At 35.7% G+C, this 19,418-nt stretch overlaps 2 protein-coding genes and 1 pseudogene across 2 annotated transcripts; 1 reads left to right on the forward strand and 2 right to left on the reverse strand.

Moving 5' to 3' along the window:
• The first annotated feature begins 1,921 nt into the window (after positions 1-1,921).
• Positions 1,922-12,234, forward strand: ALE1 (PA-domain containing subtilase family protein). The gene is made up of 12 exons (XM_079011359.1): positions 1,922-2,222; positions 2,696-2,844; positions 3,959-4,041; positions 5,012-5,157; positions 8,571-8,728; positions 9,091-9,488; positions 9,573-9,668; positions 9,744-9,813; positions 9,881-10,163; positions 10,380-10,720; positions 10,965-11,505; positions 11,819-12,234. Exons 1-12 carry the CDS (start codon positions 1,922-1,924, stop codon positions 12,226-12,228), a joined length of 2,976 nt encoding a protein of 991 aa, XP_078867485.1. The 3' UTR covers positions 12,229-12,234.
• A 9-nt stretch (positions 12,235-12,243) lies between these two features.
• On the reverse strand, positions 12,244-15,652 carry LOC145061719 (O-fucosyltransferase 15-like). Its single transcript, XM_079009260.1, has 10 exons — positions 15,100-15,652; positions 14,721-14,810; positions 14,532-14,637; positions 14,361-14,422; positions 14,183-14,271; positions 13,869-13,989; positions 13,640-13,783; positions 13,207-13,526; positions 12,892-13,132; positions 12,244-12,735 (listed from the first exon to the last, which is right to left on the reverse strand). Exons 1-10 carry the CDS (start codon positions 15,313-15,315, stop codon positions 12,400-12,402), a joined length of 1,725 nt encoding a protein of 574 aa, XP_078865386.1. The 5' UTR covers positions 15,316-15,652; the 3' UTR covers positions 12,244-12,399.
• Positions 15,653-15,832: 180 nt separating this feature from the next.
• On the reverse strand, positions 15,833-16,665 carry LOC145061720 (basic leucine zipper 19-like; annotated as a pseudogene).
• Positions 16,666-19,418: the final 2,753 nt, after the last annotated feature.

Here is a 19,418-nt window from a genome sequence, read left to right on the forward strand (position 1 = left end):
AAGTCAAGCCTAAAAAGAGAACCAGAGTCAGTTCCTCCTCTCCACATGAAGGAACTCATGGCATTCACACTGACTCTGGCCTTCCAAAGACCCCTCCTACCCACTCATCTGAGGTACCCCTCGATGTTTCAATAACACCAGCACACACTCACGGGGAGTGTTCACATAATCCACCTTCACCTTCTAAAAAAGGTGATGTCGATGTTGAACAAAGTTCCTTGCCCCCCCCCCCTTTGGAACAAACCCACTTGTCACTTTTGTTATCACTACTTCTTCCACACGCACACACTTCGGAACCCATGTTCCGGACCCTAAGCATTCAGAGGCTGGAGTTGTCCCTCCAACCTCTGGTGCCTCAACAGATTTGATACCCGGTAAGGGTACAGGACGACCAGATGTTAATGATCCATTATGAGAAGATTTTGTGAACAGGGCACACTCTCGGCATCCGGAGCTTACCAGATCGCAAGTGGAGTCCACTCTCATTGCAATGAAGAAGCGATCCATCCAAAGCAATTTTTCCTATGTCTCCCCTTCAGACGAAATAGTTGATCTACAGTTTACCTTCGGAGAAACTCCTAAGACTCCACCCCATGCTTCAAATCCTTCTACTTCGGATGATGGAATTTTCGAAGAAGTATTGCTAACCAAAGATGATGCACATGTTGCTGACACATACTTGTTTTCTTCTGTTCAACTTCTTTCCAAGCCATCTTCGTCTAAGCATGCGTTTGATTTCAGATCTTCCTCCTCTACTCAGAATGAATCAGAATCGACTCAAAAACTCCATGATGACACATTTACCAACAAACCCGGTCCTTCTGTCACTCCAATCAATCCGGAATCTCATAATTAAACATAAGCCTCAACATTCCAGCTCTGACAACGGATCTTCCGCAGGAGACCACATTGATCCATTTGCCCTTTTGGATATTCAGACCAATGTGTCAGAAACAATGCCGAAGGTCACCTCTCTCGAAACTTCTGTAGCAGGGCAGGACACCAATATTGATGAAAAGGTTTCCAGACTGAACTCCAAGCTAGACGCCATTCTCCAGTCCTTATCAAATCAGTTCGGACCTTCCGTGGCTAAACGAGAAGCCCAACTAGATCAACTGATCTCCCTCCGGCTCAAACATTCAATCGAAGAAGTTGAAGCGAAATATGATGCTTCTGTTGAGCACTATCTCGATACAATCACCACAATGCTCAAAGTCCATGACGACTTGGTTGCTGCTACCAATGATCTCATCAAGCAGACTCATGTTCGTCATGAGAAGCAAATTCAGAGGCTAGAGAAGGAGATTAAGAAGAAATATGAGATGAACTTGATCATACAACAAGTGCTCATCAAACTACTCCGATCCACTTGGAACCTTGTTGATGTTCCAAATCGCAAGTTTGATGAGATGCTTGCCATCCTTGGATACCTATTTGATCATCTCTCCTCCTAAGCGCCCACTTCCGAAAATTATGATGCTCTCACTCGTCAACTCAACACCGGTCTTCAAAAGGTGTATGAGAAGTTTTCTGATCTAAAGGAGTCCTTCATGCTTGCACTGGTTTCTAAGGCCACCGATGCAAGAGGGGAGAAGGTCCAAGTCAACCTTGGAAGACTACCTCAGATTTACAACTCCGAGATGAAGATATCAGTTTCGATGATGAAGTCCAAGTTTTTTCCGGACTTCTAGGAAACAATGATGGTGATGATGAAAGTGAGGAAGAGGAGTTTGTTGAAAATGATGTTCTTGGGATTCCTGCTCTTAGGAAGTTTCCTGCTAAAGTTCTCACAGAGGAAGAGCAAGGAATATGTTCTGCAGTTTCTTGGCCATCTTCTTTTCCTGATGTTCTTCAAAGAGGAATCCAAATGGCCAAGGTCAAAACTTTCCTCACCGCTCAAGACTTCTGAGCCACTCCTTCTATGTTGCCACCAATTCCGGAGCCTAAAATTGCTCCAATAGATGAAGTTTCTCCCCTCTGGACCCCAGACGACATTCTGGAAGAACCTCTTCCATCCTCCCCTCCCAAGATCATTGTGGACGAGAACATGATGCATGTGATCTCGGTCCTAAGCAAAGGAAAAGACAAAGGCAAGAAGCCTATCACGGAATCCAGACCTCCACCAAAGCAAAAGTTTGGATGGTCTCAGGAAGAAATCAACAAAGAATTGGAAGACAACATTCGGATCCAAACTCTTAAAGATAATCCTGATCCGGTGCGTGGTATCTTTCCACTATGTTGTGAAGGCATTATCCGTGATTCGGACATAGTACCCTTTATGTACTATGATGTCCCTACATCTGATTCCGAACAACTCGATCTACCTCGATCTCTCTCCATTCAACAAATTCTACACAAAATTTGCCCCTCTCCACCTAAATGATGCTCCAGAATTAATCATCCGGACCGAGCGTGAAAGATTGAAAACCTTCTGCTCCAAGAACGCACAACCTCAAAAGGAAGTGTGGACAAGGAAGAGGATTACAAAGATCTTTGGGTTTGGAAGAAAAATTTTGGTAAAGTATGAACTTAACTGCCCAATGTTTCGATATCACATTATTCGGAACAAACCTGCATACCGCACCATCACCGATGCTGATTTCCCTGCAATGAATCCGAACGATGTCCTTATCATTATTGCTCATCTTCGGAGTCTTCAAAAAGATGACATAAGCATGGGGTGCTTACCATGCAGCTTTAGGCTTTCTCAAGGACTATGTCGCGGAATTTTATCGATGCAACTATGAGTTAGCTCATATGTTCGGAACTAAAGACTTTGTTGCCAAGATTGAATATGTGCTTCCGGAAACTGAACTACTAGCAGAAGGTCCTATTGATGATCCGGTTCTAGGATTTGTGTACAAGACGAAGAAGACTAATAAAAAGGACTTTTTCCGAGTCCTTGACAAAAACCTAGTTCCAACGAAAGCCCTCAAAAAATTCATCAGTAAAGCTTCAAATCTGAAGCTTCTGAACAAGTGAAAGCAAAGTTTGTGAGTCAGTTTACCTGGTACATCAAAGTCCGAGAATGGTTATTCCGAGCCTACACGTTCATCAAAGAAGAAGCGAACTAAGCTGACTTGATTGCTAAGTTCACTTATGGGGGAGATTGTTGGAACCGGAGAGTGAATCCTAAATCCGAAGTCAGTTGTAGTTCTGAAGAGAAGTCTGCTCCGGAATCTATTTGTGTCTGAACCTAAGGATAAGTTGATGTTATGAAGGAAGAGAGTGAAGACATTTCGGAATGGACTTTGTGTCTGGAAAGTTCGTTGTTCCAGAATCTGTATTTTGTCTTTATACATAAAATTTATTTGTCTTTTGTTTGATTTAACTAGTCATAGGACTCAATCTTTTGTCAACTCGGATATTCAGAGTGTCAGATGTAAATCTTTTATCCAGTCCTATGTATGTAATCGGTTAGCACCATGTACTTCATTCTCCTATTTATAGGAGCATTCAATGTTAAATCGACTGACAAATTGTTGCAATATTTCATTTACTTCACTCTCTTTACAACATTCTCTTTGTTCTTCATTTATTAACTTTACTTTGATCTTAATTCTCATTTTTCATTTATGGCTTGAATATTTGTTGAATACATTAACTCAAACTTGACTGGTCTATCCAGACTTGACTGGAACATTCATTAATAAGCAGACATTAATCTTAAAGTATTAACTCAAGGTTTGAGTTTTCAAACCATGTCCCTGGGCATCAGATCAATTTGTTCTCTCATACACTTATAGATTACTTTCAAACTAATTTAAATTTGTACTCCCTTTACAAAATAAACTAATTGTATTGTTTGTTAGATTATAAAATTATGAAATAATTGAAATTGATGATAATTTTTTGGGAAAATCAAAGTTGATGATAAACAAGGTAGTCAAATCGTGGAGCCAATCAGTTGATGAATTCTTAAAAACTCAATTGTCTAAACATGTTGTGAAATTGGTAGAATGTTTACAAGCTAGGTGCAAGAAAGTTTGGCATTATCGGTATTCCACCAATTGGTTGTTATCTAGTTGCACCTGAAATGAAGTAAGATGATTATTGGATTTTACTGTTTAATGTTTTTTTGTAATATATAAATTACTCAATGGTTTTTTTGATTATTAACATTTTATTATATTTTTCTCAAACAAAATCACGTAAAAACAATGTTGGAAACCAATTCTTTGTATCATTCATATCAGATATGAATAGATAGTATGAACATATGAGAAGTAGCAACAATATTTTTTCAAAATGGATTAACAATAGTATTTGTCAGAAAAGACTGGCAACAATATTCTCTTCAGGTGTATTAGTGTTTTCAATTATCTTTAATTCAATAATAATTATTAATAATTTTTTTAAAATAAATAAAATAATTGGTCTACAATTAATCGTGTGTATATATATATATATATATATATATATATATATATATATATATATATATATATATATTCATCATTTCCAAAAAAAAATAGTATATAATTAGCTTTTGTAAATTTTATCATACTATTTTATTTTATTATTATTAAATTGACTATTTCATGTCATAGGTAGACGTTAACTACATTTCTATCACGGGGGCGTTGAGAATAAGCAAAATGAGCAGCTATGCCTAATTTTTTATATATATTTTATATATTTTTCTTATTTAAAAATAAAACTTATAATAATGATAAGGATCCATTTTTTTTATTCTGGATTTTTAAATATATTTAATTTCTCAGGACCGGCCCTGATGTCTATCAAATTTCATTCCTCCAATTTTATTAAATATTCAATTAAAATAAATAAACAAAAGTTTATTAATTAAAAAAAAATCATTAACTTTAAATTAAGACACAAGAAACATGAACATGTAAAACGTTTTTAATCATCATAAGCCACCAAAAAGGTCCAACAAATGCAACGGTTACATAAAAAAACGTCGGCTGATTAACATGCTTTTTCAACATTAAAATTATTGTTACTAATTTATTCGTTTGTTATCATTACTACCAATAGGAACCTGTAGCTCTCTCCTTGCATTAACAATGACAGTTTCTTTGCAATTTCGACTGGTGTTCTTATTTTTGTTTTGTGCCATTGGTGTTGCTGAAGAACGGAAAATATACTTGGTGATGGTGGAAGGCAGTCCACCGGTTGCGTTTTTTCAAGACAGCACAGTTTCTCGCAAATCTGACGAAAAAATAGATTTTGATAGGTAAATTTTATATCTGAGTCGGTGATTACTTTAAGTAATATATCCCTATTTTTTATGCTAATATCTAGTTTTCTTAGTGTGAAGTATTTTATATATCTCATTCAATCACATGAACTATAGATATATACATGACATACAAGTTTTGGGCCTATCTATACAATAATATAACAAGAATATATGATAAGACAAGTGGACTAAATATATCTACTAACACGTCCCCATGGGCAGGATGAACAAACCGGTTTTTTTCAAACCGAACCGGTTCAGTTCCGATTCTTGAATGGTAAAACCGGTTCGGTTAAAACCGGTTCCGTCATAAAAAAACTGGAACCTATCTAAACTGGTTATACCGGTTCAATCGGTTCTAAACCGGTTCGATCAATTTGACTACCGGTTCACGGTTATTAAACCGGTTTCAATGTCTAAAATCTCGAACGGGTGCAAACCGACGGTTCGGTTCTTGAATCGGTTTGGCTCATAGTGGACCGGTTCTAATGAACCAGTTTACCAATTCAGTGACCATTCTTGAACCAGTTTTTTTGTGCAAGCCTACCCAAGGCGTAGCCAATATTAGGCAAGAGTGGGCATTGGTCCACGCACACAAAATTAAGATTACATATATATGGTATGTACAATATATGTTTTTGCTAAATAAAAGGAATTAGATTTTTGCTAAATAAAAGGAATTAGAGTTGTGATATGACTTATTCCATTCAAACATTAAATTAGTAGAAGGGGATAAATTATTGTCTATATCGATTAGACTTCATTTTAGACTAAATATGTGCCCGCGCAAAGCAACGGCGATAAATAGTTTTTTTGGCGAATAGTTTTCTTACGGGAAAATAATTATTAGATTTTATTATTAGTTATTAAGTAATAAGAAAAGTTACCATTTTTAATTAAAATATTTATTTTTAGAACTTATATTTATATTGTATGTTTATACATTTGATGTAAATTAATTATTATTTGTATCTAGTTTAAGAAATGTAAATTAACTTATATTGATTAATTTAGTATTTTAAAATTGTTATTTTGCTCCAAATTAATTTTTTAATAACCTTATTCTTAATTCAAGTCTTCAAAATTTTGGTAAGTATTAATGATTTTTTATGCATAATTGATTTGTACAAAAAGCTTTGTATCTTGTACCTCTTAAAATTCAAGATATGACTAATATGTTTTATATATAGTATAAGATTATTTTAATGATGTAAAACAATATTGTGTGCAACTTAAATAAACAATTTAGTTGAGAATGTATATATAGTTACATTTTGTTATCGTTTGAAGAATTTTGCCACTCGTTCATATTTTGTATATTATTTGGCATACCCTTAGATAAAATTCTGGTTACGCCACGTTACGCCCCTAGTTGGAGCAGGAGATGGGAAATAGATACTCAAACTGGATCTAAAATCGATGAAGAGTGATGAAAGAAGTCTTTTGGTGAAGATGTTAGCACACTGAAGAGGATAAATGGGGCATGAAGAACTCAAACTTGAGCAATGTTGACCTTATCTCGTACAAAATGGGTGTCAATTTCTATATACTTCGTACGTTGGTGTTGCACGAGATTGGTTAAAAGGTAGATCATTATGACATTGTCGCGGTAGACAATGATGGCGTTTGAAAGAGGATTGTAAAGCTCGCGAAGCAGGTTCCTAAGCCAATATGTTTATGCAACAAGATCAACTACACATTTATAGTCGCCCTCGCCACTAGAAGGAGAAAATTTGGCTTGTCTCTTGGATGAGTAGGAGACAAGGTTATCGTCGAGATATACAGAGTAGCCGCTAGTAATTCAAACCCACATGGATTCAATCAATGGTAGGAGAAGGGTGTGCAACACAATTCTAAAATGGGTTGCATAGTATCATCGTCAAACACGAGCCCTCACCCTATCCTAGCAAAACGGGAGTCGCGGTGGGCAGCTGGAAGCCAAAAGCCCTCACCCTATCATAAGAGACAACACATTTAGCTAATTAACTTAGGCGGGAGGGAGTGGAGTGGAGAGGCAAGGAGTTCAACATCTCCTACGTGGAGCTTGGCATGACATGGGCACCTTCTCCTAAAGCTTGGCAAGCGAAGAAAAATATGCCTTCCTCGGCAGCCCACAACCGAGTCTCTCTCCTCTACAAAGGTTGGGCGTTGACATGGGTACGGGGGAGGCTGAGGTGGTGCTTAACTCCCCCATCCTTATATGTGGGTCTTTTGGAATTATAATTATCTTAAAATGATAGCACGGGTAAAATTTTAAGTACCAAAAATTAAAACATGTCAATAATTGTCTAACTTCTAAAAATAATTTACTATTAAAATTAAATTATTAATTTACAATTTTTCATTAATGAATTTACTTTTTAATTTTAAAATTCTCAAAATTAAAGCTTATTAATTTCTTTTGTTTATTTATTTAAATTATTTGTTTAAATTTAAAAGATAAAAAACATTTTCATTATAACAATTTATTATTTTTTTCTTATTTTCATATAAATTCAAAGTTCTCAAATATTTAGACTTTTATATTACGTGTATATAAGTATGAGTATATTTAAGAACTAGTATGAGTATATTTAAGAGCAATTCGAAGTTTGTACGCAACTAAGAGCATCCACAATGGTGAGTTCAATGGGAGTGTTGAATGAGGTGGCAAGTATATGTGTCATTCAATGGATTAAACTTTACCATTATGAGATGTCACCTTGGCATTCAATGGATTTGGAGTTCAATAGTCATTGAACTCTTCAATGGGAAAAATGAATGTTTTTAATTCTTAAATATTTACTATAAATTACATTTTGTAAAATTTTATTGAACTTTGTAGAGTTTAATGCATTGTAAGAAAAAAAATTTATAGAGTTGTATGGATTGTAGAAAGATGATGTGGCAATCCATTAAACTCTATGGAGTTCAATGCATTGTGGACAGTGTTCTAAAAGGCACGCAAGGCGCGCCATGGCGTGAGGTGTGGCTCCGCCGTTACGAAAAGTCTTATAACGTTGTTGTTAGGTGTGGCGCGTGACAAGGTGTGATATGGCGCGTTATGGCGTGTTATGGCGCGTGTTTTTTCGTTTGAGACACAGTTTTTTGCTCTTTGTTATGTCTTTTCTAATCAGAGATACAAATATTGTGGTTTTCGTTAAATTTTTGTTACTAGTTATTGATCTAACACTTATAAAAAGTTGTTATATTTAATATAAATTTATATTTATATGGTAATATAATTTTAAATTAATACAAAATCGCCGCCTTACATCACGCTTTGAAAAACGTCATGGCTCGCCATGGCTCGTTAAGCTTGAGGCTTGACCTTGCCGCCACGCCACGCCTCACGCCTATTTAGAACCTTGATTGTCACATTTTTGGCATATGTACAGTGAAGTATTAAAGGCTCACGCAAAGCACTTGGAAGACTTTCATGATCAACTTCTACAATCCACGTTAGACGAAGGAGCTTACAACAAGCTTTATAGTTACAAACACCTTGTCAATGGCTTTTCTGTCCATACTACCCCTACTCAGGTCCTTTCTTTCATACCATTTCTATGCTTTTCATCATGATTGGTTGACGTAATGAAATGTGGAACGAACAGGTCGGACATAGTAACAAAACGAGTCATTACATTCCATGGTAATCAAGTTTGGTTGGCCCGTAGAAATTTAATAAATTTGCTTATGAGTTTTTATGTTACGTGTATATACAATAGCTAACAACTAAAAGAAAATGGAAAGATTCACAATATTCCTTCACGAATGCTCTAATATTCCATTCCATGATCCATCCAACAAAACAAACAACTTTTTCATTCCTATAAAATGAACCATCCCATTTCATTCTTGATTCCTCTAATCTTCAATGCCTTTTTTTGTCATTTCACATATAGGCCAAGAAGTTAAAGAATGCACCCGGAGTTAAGTTCATAGAGAAAGATAGAGGAATGAAAATGATGACAACTTACACCCCTAACTTTTTAGGGTTACCCCAAGGAATTTGGACAAGCGAAGAAGGTGATAGAAATGCAGGTGAAGGGATTGTTATCGGTTTTGTTGACACCGGTATTAATCCTGATCACCCGAGCTTCACATACGATCCTCAAGACGGATACCCAAAGAACAGGAGTCGGTTCCCAGGGGTCTGTGATGAAGGACCTCATTTTCCAAAGAATTCGTGTAATGGAAAGATAGTTTCAGCTAGGTTTTATGCAGCTGGAGCACAAGCGAGTGGCAAATTAAATGCATCAATCGATATCTTGTCCCCCTATGACTCGGTTGGACATGGAAGGTATAATTGAGACTGAGGTGAAAATGTAAGGACTGAATATGAAATATTTCATAAGATAATTAAAAATGGTTCTTTTTTTTTCAGTCATACAGCATCAACTGCTGCTGGTAACCATGGAGTTCCAGTGGTTGTCAAAGGATCCTACTATGGAAGAGCAAGTGGGATGGCGCCACGTGCACGGTAATGAATCAAACATTGTATGTTGTGCTAATATCATTGTACATTTGACTTACTTGTGACACCATTTTGACACAGAATTGCTGTTTATAAGGCTATATATCCGAGTATAGGAACTAGAACAGATGTTATTGCAGCAATGGATCAAGTAAGGTCATCCCCACCCCCACATCGCCCTTGTGTTTCAGCTCACTAAGAAACTGGTAATGATGCAGGCAATAAAAGACGGAGTTGATATCTTGTCACTTTCAATAGGGCCAGATGAACCACCAGAGAAAACGATTACTATGTTAAGCATGTTTGATATCTTTATGTTGTTCGCCCGCAAAGCCGGAGTTTTTGTGGTTCAAGCTGCAGGTAACCATGGTCCGGATTCATACTCAACGCTCTCATACAGCCCATGGGTCGTAGGTGTGGCTTCATGTGACACCGATAGAACCTACCCCAGCTCTCTTGTTCTTGGAAATGGCCAGAGATTCAATGGTATCGGATTATCGGGTATGCTTACATAAATGATCAATGGTTCAAATTTTTAGCACATGCGTTTTCACTTTGAATATGGACTAGGCTCCTTGTTTGCATTGTGCTACCAGTGAGGCGCCTCACTGGGTAGGCTGTTTGGGTCAGCTTAGAGGTTGTTGGAACAGACTACCCGGTCCAAATTAACAGAACCGTTTTATCTATTTTTGGTAATTGTACTATTGTGATTAACAGGACCAAACTTTGAAGAAGGGTTGCAAAAATATAAGTTGGTGTTGGCTGAAGATGCAGTCTTGGCAAATGGAGATTTTCCAAGGACCGCACAATACATAGAAGAGTGTCAACATCCTGAGGCACTTGATCCCGTAATCGTACGACAAAGTGTTGTGATATGCATGTCTTCGACAGGGTTTAATAACGGGTCTTCAACTCTAACGGACATTACCAACACTGGGAGGGCCCTAGGGTTCATAGGTTTCGTGTTTGTTGCTAATCCTAGATATGGTGATTACATAGCCGAGCCATATCCGTTCTCTATTCCCGGAATCTTGATTCCAAAAGCTAACGATACACAGGTATAAATAGCAATGTACTTTCATTGATTTATTTATTAGAACATCATAGATTTATTTCTTCGTATAACAGTATTGTATTTTGAAAAATATATCCGATTGTCGTGACAATTAGTTTCAATGTACGCTCCTCTTTGAAAACACAATGTTTTAATAAGAAATATATGATAGTAATATGTAATATAAAGAACTGAAAGTATGATATAATAATACACAAATAAATGAAAATATGTTGTCATTTTTGCAGATGATAATGGATTACTACGAGAAGCACACCGAAAGAAATGATAAAGGAGTTGCAACTGCTTATCACGGGCGAGCAGCTATAGGAGAAGGTAGACTTGCTAAGTATAACGCAAAAGCTCCGATTGTGAGCAGATTTTCTTCGAGGGGGCCTAATGTTATTGACAAAAAACGGGACCCGATAGATTTGTTAAAGCCAGATATTCTAGCTCCGGGCCATTTGATTTGGGCAGCTTGGAGCCCAATGAGCGTGAAAAATCCGATGCTTGAGGGTTGTAACTTTGGATTGGTATCCGGTACAAGTATGGCAACGCCTCACATTGCTGGTGTGGCGGCATTGATCAAGCAACGATATCCTTCATGGTCACCATCGATGATTGCTTCCGCCATGGCAACAACCGCCACTACATATGATAACCGAGGGGAACCGATAATGGCCCAAGGTCGAGAAATGTATAAACTGCATCGGTCTACGCCTTTTGATCATGGTGCGGGTCTTGTTAGCGCCACAAATGCTCTTGATCCAGGGCTCGTTTTTACATCAGGTGATGTTAGAATTTTTTTTAACCTAACTTTGTATGTAACATCACACGCGTATATACCAAAATATTATATGCTTTAGGCAACCTAATTAAATGACTTATGAGGCCTCAGGGGTCACCCATCCTTATACTGTTCTCGTCTGAAGCTTAACCATGACGCTTAATCATGGAGTTGTGATAGGATCTGTTGCCTAAATGCTTTAAAACCATCTTTGAAAGATAATCAATAACTAAAGCATACAAAATCTTGGTACTTACGTATGAAGATGTTACGATGCATTTTATGAATTCGTGTACTAACCTAATTATCAAACAGGGTTTGATGACTATACGAGTTTCTTGTGCTCGATTCCAAACACCGATCCGAAATTCATCAAAACCGTAATCGGGGAACCATGCTCACACTCCTTCCACGCACCATCAGATCTAAACGTCCCTTCGGTCACCATTTCATCACTCAAGGGATCACAATTAGTCAGAAGAACAGTCAAGAATGTTGCAGAAAAGGTGGAGACCTACGTGTCTGCGGTGATGCCGCCCCATGGAGTGTCAGTCGAATTAAATCCACCTTGGTTCACCATAATCCCACAAGGTACCCAAGATTTGGAAGTCAAACTCATCGTTACACAAGCAAATGATTCATTTAGCCATGGTGAGATTATACTAACGGGAAGTTTGAAACACATTGTAAGAATACCCCTTTCGGTATTACCTATCTCCATGTAAAACAATCAATCTTGATTATGTAAGAATAAAGGTGTTTGTTATCTTTATATAAAAATATTACTTTTACATTCATTGTATCTCAATGATTAGAACCTATCTCATCATATAACATACAAATGGTGAAAGATTAATGTAATAAACGAATGAGAGAGAAAGAAATGATTACAACAATTATCGAGGGCGAATATGTAAAGTAGCTTCTTGTGTATTGCACATACATTCACTGCAACGAGGGTATCTATATACACTCCTTCCCACGGGTCGGGCGAAGACCCGTTTGTTTTGTCTAACCGCTTTTCTAATTCGGGTCTCGAACATCTTCCACTCGATCGTATTGTTCTTCAAAAATATGTCTGCAAGTCTGCGTTTATTTGGTCGAATCGTCGGCATTTTCCCGCCACCGTAGTATACTCTGTAACCCGATACCAAAGATGATAGCTGACTTCCTGAATCGGTCATGGCGAATACATCGGATGCTGTACACGTTATAAAATCTAGCGCCGCTAGCTGCAAAAAATAAGAAAGAATTTGAAACCGATGGAAAATTCTCGAATTAGGGCAAAAAAAAAGTAGATGGGTGATTTCATTCTTCCTTTTTATAATAACTTTTCTCAAATTAGGGTAAATTTGTAGTTTTGAAAGAGAAATAGATGATCGATTTACCTGAGACGAGAAGTTCAAGAATGGTTGGATTTCCGATGATGAAAGCAGGTTTTCTTTAGTGACCATATTAGGAAACAGAGTGGTTAAAGCTTTTAATCTCGATTTTCCTCCATAAATCTGTGCACCTGCTAGAAAGATTCGTGTTTCGCGCTTGAAACCAAGTCCAGCAAGCATAAGCACGGTTTCTTCCGGCATTAATGGACATAAACCATCTGCTTTAAGTCTTTCCGGAGAGGGTGACCTGAAATCGGATTCAAAGGGAGATTTTAGGGTTTCGAGCGTAATTCATACAAGTACGAACAGACGAATTCATACTTGGTGGTGTTCTTGAGCTCCGTTAATCCGGGAAAATGGATTTCACGATATGCTTCAAGCTCCTTCCTTTCTTCTTCACCCCCACCAAAATCACATAACGAATGAGCCACCATGTCGATTTCAAACCTCAGATGTAAACCCAAGTATCGAAAATCTTTTTTAATTTTTCCCTTTGATTTTGCAAACGATCCTACTAGATTTTCATCCAATAATCCCGAATGCGACGCATTTTGACGCATTCTTTGAATGAGCAAAGCAGCTGTTGCTTGAATTTTTGGAGTAAACTGAAGCGCATGAAAATTACATCTACATCGGAGTCTCTGTTTCAAATCCCCAAATTACAAAAAACCATTTAAGCAAATCTATCTTGAATACATGAATTTACCAATAGATTAACCATAGTCATTATACCAACGATTAGATTATCTAATACCTGCAAGTGATATGGTATTGGATCAGACGCCAATCGATTCCCAAATCCCACAAAGTGAACGACTCGATTCTTCATTAAAAGTGGAAGAATATATTTCAAATAAAAACTGGGTTTTGCCTCTTTTGCAATATCAACATCCGTCACCTATCATAGTTTTCAGAAAAAAAAAATCATATATTTGTTAGCAAAATTGACAATTTTAAGAGTGATAAATCCATAAATCACTCACCACACTACCAATGGCTTCAAGATCCAATGACTTTAATTCCTTTGGCAATTCCTTCACTATACGAATATCAGGTTTCATGTAGTCGATAAAATAGTCCTCCTGATAGATATCTCCAAATTGACTACAAAAATACAATATTTGACTTTAATGAGGATTATTATTTAAAGTTCAATGTTGTAGAAACAAATGAAACACAGCAATGATACTAGCAATAAAGCAGAAAACAATGAAAATAGAATGTTATAGCCTATAAATAAACATATAAATGAAAGTATTTTGTTATTTTGTGCATTTAACCCAACTCGAGTTATTACCTAATATCTCTCCAAACGCTACTGAACATAAAGCTTGGGATAACTAGAGTTGCATTAAGTAATCTTGCAACTGCAACAATATTGCAGACCTGTTACAAATAAACCCGAAAAAAAAATCGTTCTTGCAAATTGTTACAAATGAAAAAACATTGAATTAGTGAAATTAAACATAACTTACAGCTACACGTTGCTGATTTATGCCACCATTTGCAGTAACCATTATGTAACCATTGTTTCCCTCTGAACAATATGAAGTGAAACACAACAAAATAAAAGATATATCCCCTAAAATACAAAGTAAATCATGTAAGTTTTGATTATTTGAATATCAAAAAGAGAGAAAATTCACCACTTGGTTTCCAAACACGTTGATCAGAACAAGGTTGCCATGATGCAGCAACAGCGTGATAGGGTTCCAACCATAAATCTTTGGGCTCGATAGATTTGTATTGATTCTGAAAATAACAATAATAAGCAACAAAATATGAGAAAAACATATTTTTATAACAAAATGTTGAAGGTTTAAGTAATCACTTACTTCTGCTAATGCATGAGCAGCTTTATACAACAGCCTTGCATAAGCGGTTTTATGTGGCTTCTTTCCTTTACTAATCTTTCTCAGTTCTTCCTGAAAGTTGAAAACCGGAATCAAGCTAAAACAAGATCTTAATTCGATTATACAGCAAAATGCAGAAGAAGAACGCCATTAGAACATTCAATTTCAGCTCAAACTATCAATGATCTATAAAACTATGACGGATTGATTAGACTACCAATCGAACGGAATTAGTTATTCCCAATTGAAATAATCCAAATTTTTACCCAAATTAGTGGGGTTTTAGCACAATTCAACATGGAGGATCAAAGATCTACCGACAATCGTAAAGAATGAGAGAAACAATTATTGATTAAATTACCGGAAGCGAGACTGTGGAGGAGTTCGATTTCAAGAACCGCAATTTGAGGCCTTTAACAGGACCCGAATCTTGGATCCGAGAAAGCATCCAGAAATTCATGAGAATGAAGAATGCGAGAAGAATCCCAAATGCTAAACGGCTTCGATTCGAAGCTATCTTGAACCCCAGCACTTTTTTCTTCATCGTATGCATCTTGTGCTGCTGTTTTTGCTCCATATTTACAAATCCCAATAAACATTTACTAGAAAACGAACTTGATTTATGTCTTAGATTGATTCATGTATAACGAAAATGAGAGTATTTGTGATTTGGAGCTTGGGTTACGTCTCTACTAGCTTAAACAAAATTGGGGATAAAGGAGACAGATTTTACTATTTTAGTGAGAAGTTATGGATACCCAAATACAGGTTTTTCAAATCTTTCTTGAGATGAAAATGGAAGGGAAAATTCTCAAGATCGATATTTATTTTTCTTTTTAGGTTTCAATTTGTATGTCACTTCTTTTCACATTCTCTTTGGTAGAATTTGCAACTTTTGATGGCTTAGTTAAATCTGGATTTCTTGGATATCAGTGAAAGAAAAGTTAAATGTGATTTTCTTGAATAAGTATAAAATATTCTCTTCATAGAAACATCTTTTTTTAATATATGTTTTTTAATCAAGCTAACTATTTTTTATTAACTAAGCAAATTAAATTATTAATTATTAATAAATGATATACGCATAACTAATTTTAGACAAAACTTCAAAAATGGTCCCTGTGGTTTTCAAAAATATCAAGTTTAGTCCCTAAGTTCAAAAAACCTCACGGATCGTCCCTGTGGTTTCAAAACTTTTAACATTTGGTCCTTCCGGCTAACTCCGTTACCATTTAGCCGTTAAGTCAGGGACATTTTTGTCATTTCACTTCTCAGGGACCATTTATGAGGTTTTGTATTCCTTTTTTTTTAAATAAATAATAAATAAATAAAATATAATATGCAAGGGGTCCCATCTCTCTCTCTCTCTCTCTCTCTCTCTCTCTCTCTCTCTTCAGGTTTTTGCCTCCATCTTGCCATTACCAATTCTGATTACCCACCGGATGGTGGCGTTTTTGATAAGGAAAAGATCTGATTTCTCCATCGATTCTCCCTCTAATGTCCACAAGCAAACTTTTTTGCCTCGCTACTTCTGCTTCTAATCCTACTTGACTCTGAACTCTTCTCATCAATTGTTGATTCAATGCTGTCAATCTAACTACTTCGTCTTCTAATGAAGCAGCACACGCCTTCTTCTTTTCACGATACTTTCTCACAGCTTCCCGGTTTCCTGATGGACGATTCTTACCTTTTTTGTTGGAGGATTCAGCGGTGTCTTCTATAGGGGTTTTGTCGTCATCGCTCGTAGCAAGTAGGATTTTGGTGTGGACATGGTAATCAGGTCCCGGAGGGTTACATGTGTGCTTATGAGTACACGTGTGTGTGTGTCGTTGAAGATTTCATCGAAGAAGCTGTTCATGGAACCACTGCTCGGGATATCACCCACAAATATCTCGTGGTTGGAGAAATCGAGTTCTCCGTCATCCATTGCTTCCGATTTGTAACGTATAAACCCTAGAAACACAGATAATGAAGATAAATCAACGCAGAAACTAATTTTGATGCAAATTGAGCTCTAAAGAGAAGTAGCCACAAAAAATGGTAACTAATCAAGTAATCATCTAGAGATTATCTCTGGATATGCTAAGAATTGCAACAGAATTCAACTGTAATCGTCTAATTGATCAATACACAGTAATTGACCAATTCGATTGAAGAAATTTACCGATAAAGAAACCCTAGAATTGAGTGAACTTAATTGAGTAATTAAGCAATTCGATTTAGACTCACTCATCGTCGTTAATGGAGGTGGAAATCTTCGTGAAAGCACCATCTTGGACTCCACCTAATCTCTCCGACTCCTTTTGACTAATAAAGTCGATGATGGGAAGGCAAAAATGGGGTCATCCCCGCTCGTGTTGCTGCCAGTTTCGCTACCTAAACTCCCAGTTCAAAGATCGAGGCTTCTCTGCAGAGATATTTGGTCATGAAGATCAGAATTTCTAGTTTTTGTGAGGAAGTTTCATCAATAGGCTTGTGGGAAAAAGGAGATTCTCGGAAAGTAGAAGGTCAGAAGATGTTTTTTGGTTGAGAGAGAGAGAGAGAGAGAGAGAGAGATGGGGTGGGGTGGGACCCCTTGCATATTAAGTTTTATTTATTTTTTCTTTTTTTTTTTGTTAAAAGTAATAGAAAACTTCATAAATGGTCCCTGTGTATTGAAATGACGAAAATGCCCCTCACTTAACGGTAGAAAGCTGACGGAGTTAGACGGAAGGACCATTTGTTAAAAGTTTTGAAACCACAGGGACCATCTGTGAGGTTTTTTGAACTTAAGGACTAAACTTGATATTTTTGAAAACCATAGGGACCATTTTTGAAGTTTTGTCCTAATTTTAAGTTACTTGGGTTATTTCGATAAAAAAAAAATTATAAACTTAGCATTTTTTTTTACCCAAGTGGGAACTAAATATTAGCAAAAGTTACAGCACTTGTTGGAGTACAATTTTTCAATTGGATAATTTACATCGGACAATTTGGTTTGAATATTCGGATTTTTGAAATAGTTTTCAACAAAAATGAATTATTATTTTTGATTTCGGATTAATTTTAGTTTATAAAATAAAAACAGAATAACAATCTACTAATTATTTATTTATAATATATCTATAACTATTTATTAATTATGTAATATATTTTTTCAAATAGATTCAAAAGTTTCTCCTAATAAAAAACAGTAATATTCATTTTCTTTCAAAAGATTTTTATCTATTAATTATTAAATTATAATATACATTCTAAGTAGTTTATAAATTTTAAAGCACAACTAAATAATATGTCTTTGTTTCTTTTGTAAAATTGGATAATATTACAATTATATGTCATTTTAAAATGTTTCAGTTTTTGAAAACCAAATAATAAAAATCGATCCAACTAAATTGTAACTGGATCTGATTTGATTGGATTTAAATTTAGTTTCGATTATTCGGATACATATTTTGAAAACTAAAATCAATTTTAATTCACTTGAGTAGATTGGATCGAACCGATTCATCCAAACGAACACCCTTACTTGTGGATTTGGTAGAGGGTGGCTATTAGTTACATGTAAGTTGAAAGCTATAATTTTTATTTGTATACGAATGTTCGGCAAAAGTAAATGAAGCTATTAAAACATTTAAATTATATAAAATGGCATCTTTGTAAAATATCAAAATAATGTAGAATTCCGTATATGCCTTTGTTAAACATTTAAATATCGTATTTCCCCGGTCTAAACTCTAAATATCATATTTGCCCTTTTTAATGTTTTGTAATATCATATATACCCAAATCGGTTTTTTTGATAACTTTTATTAATTTAAAATTCTTTTTCATAATCTTAAATCACTATAATTAAAAAACATTTTAAATAGATAATATTGACCTTAGTTCTAAATTTCAATACAATACAACAGATCAGGTTGAAGTTAATTATGATTGCAGCCCATATTCTTTCATATCGCAACCTCTTACTTACGATTGCAATATCCTCATATTCCCCCTGTTGTCACAACCTCATACATTCAATTACATCACTAATATAAGCTTGAATTTCAGAAGTAAAACCAGGCAAATCTCCATAACTTCATAAGTAAAACACATTAGTAATGAGTTGAAACAGTTAATTATGGTTAATAGGGGCAATTTGGGTATAACAGTCAATTGGTGCATGAAACGTTGAAATGTTATAGTAAACATTGTTATGCTTCGTCGTGTATATATCGCTTAGTATTATCTTTGTAAAAAATGATGGATGGTTTATAAAGTTTGCATTTACTGCACATAAAAGTCTCATTTTATTGTCCTATTTATCATTAATCGGAGGCTTGATCCATCAAAGTGGTTTTACTCTCTTAGACATGAAATATGTCATGAATGCAGTAAGTTTCTTGCATTAATTCATTTTGATCCAACAGAAATAAAATTAGAATTGCACTTTCAGGAGTAAACCAGAATTATCTATCTACTTTCAAGAATAAGCCAACATCATAACCAACATTTATGAAGATGATAACCAAAATTCCAAATAGATTTACCCCAAAAATCCAATCGTTTTACCCTAAAAATCCAAATCAATTTACCCCAAATATCACTTTCAGATGAACACTATAACGACCCAATTTTCACGTCCAACAATTTCGTTTTTAAAACATTACTTTAGAAAACATTAATAATTAAAAACATTGTTTGATCAAACCACAT

Source organism: Lactuca serriola, chromosome 7, assembly GCF_051521515.1.
Source record: "Lactuca serriola cultivar US96UC23 chromosome 7, Lser_US96UC23_V15, whole genome shotgun sequence".
Lineage (NCBI taxonomy): Eukaryota > Viridiplantae > Streptophyta > Magnoliopsida > Asterales > Asteraceae > Lactuca > Lactuca serriola.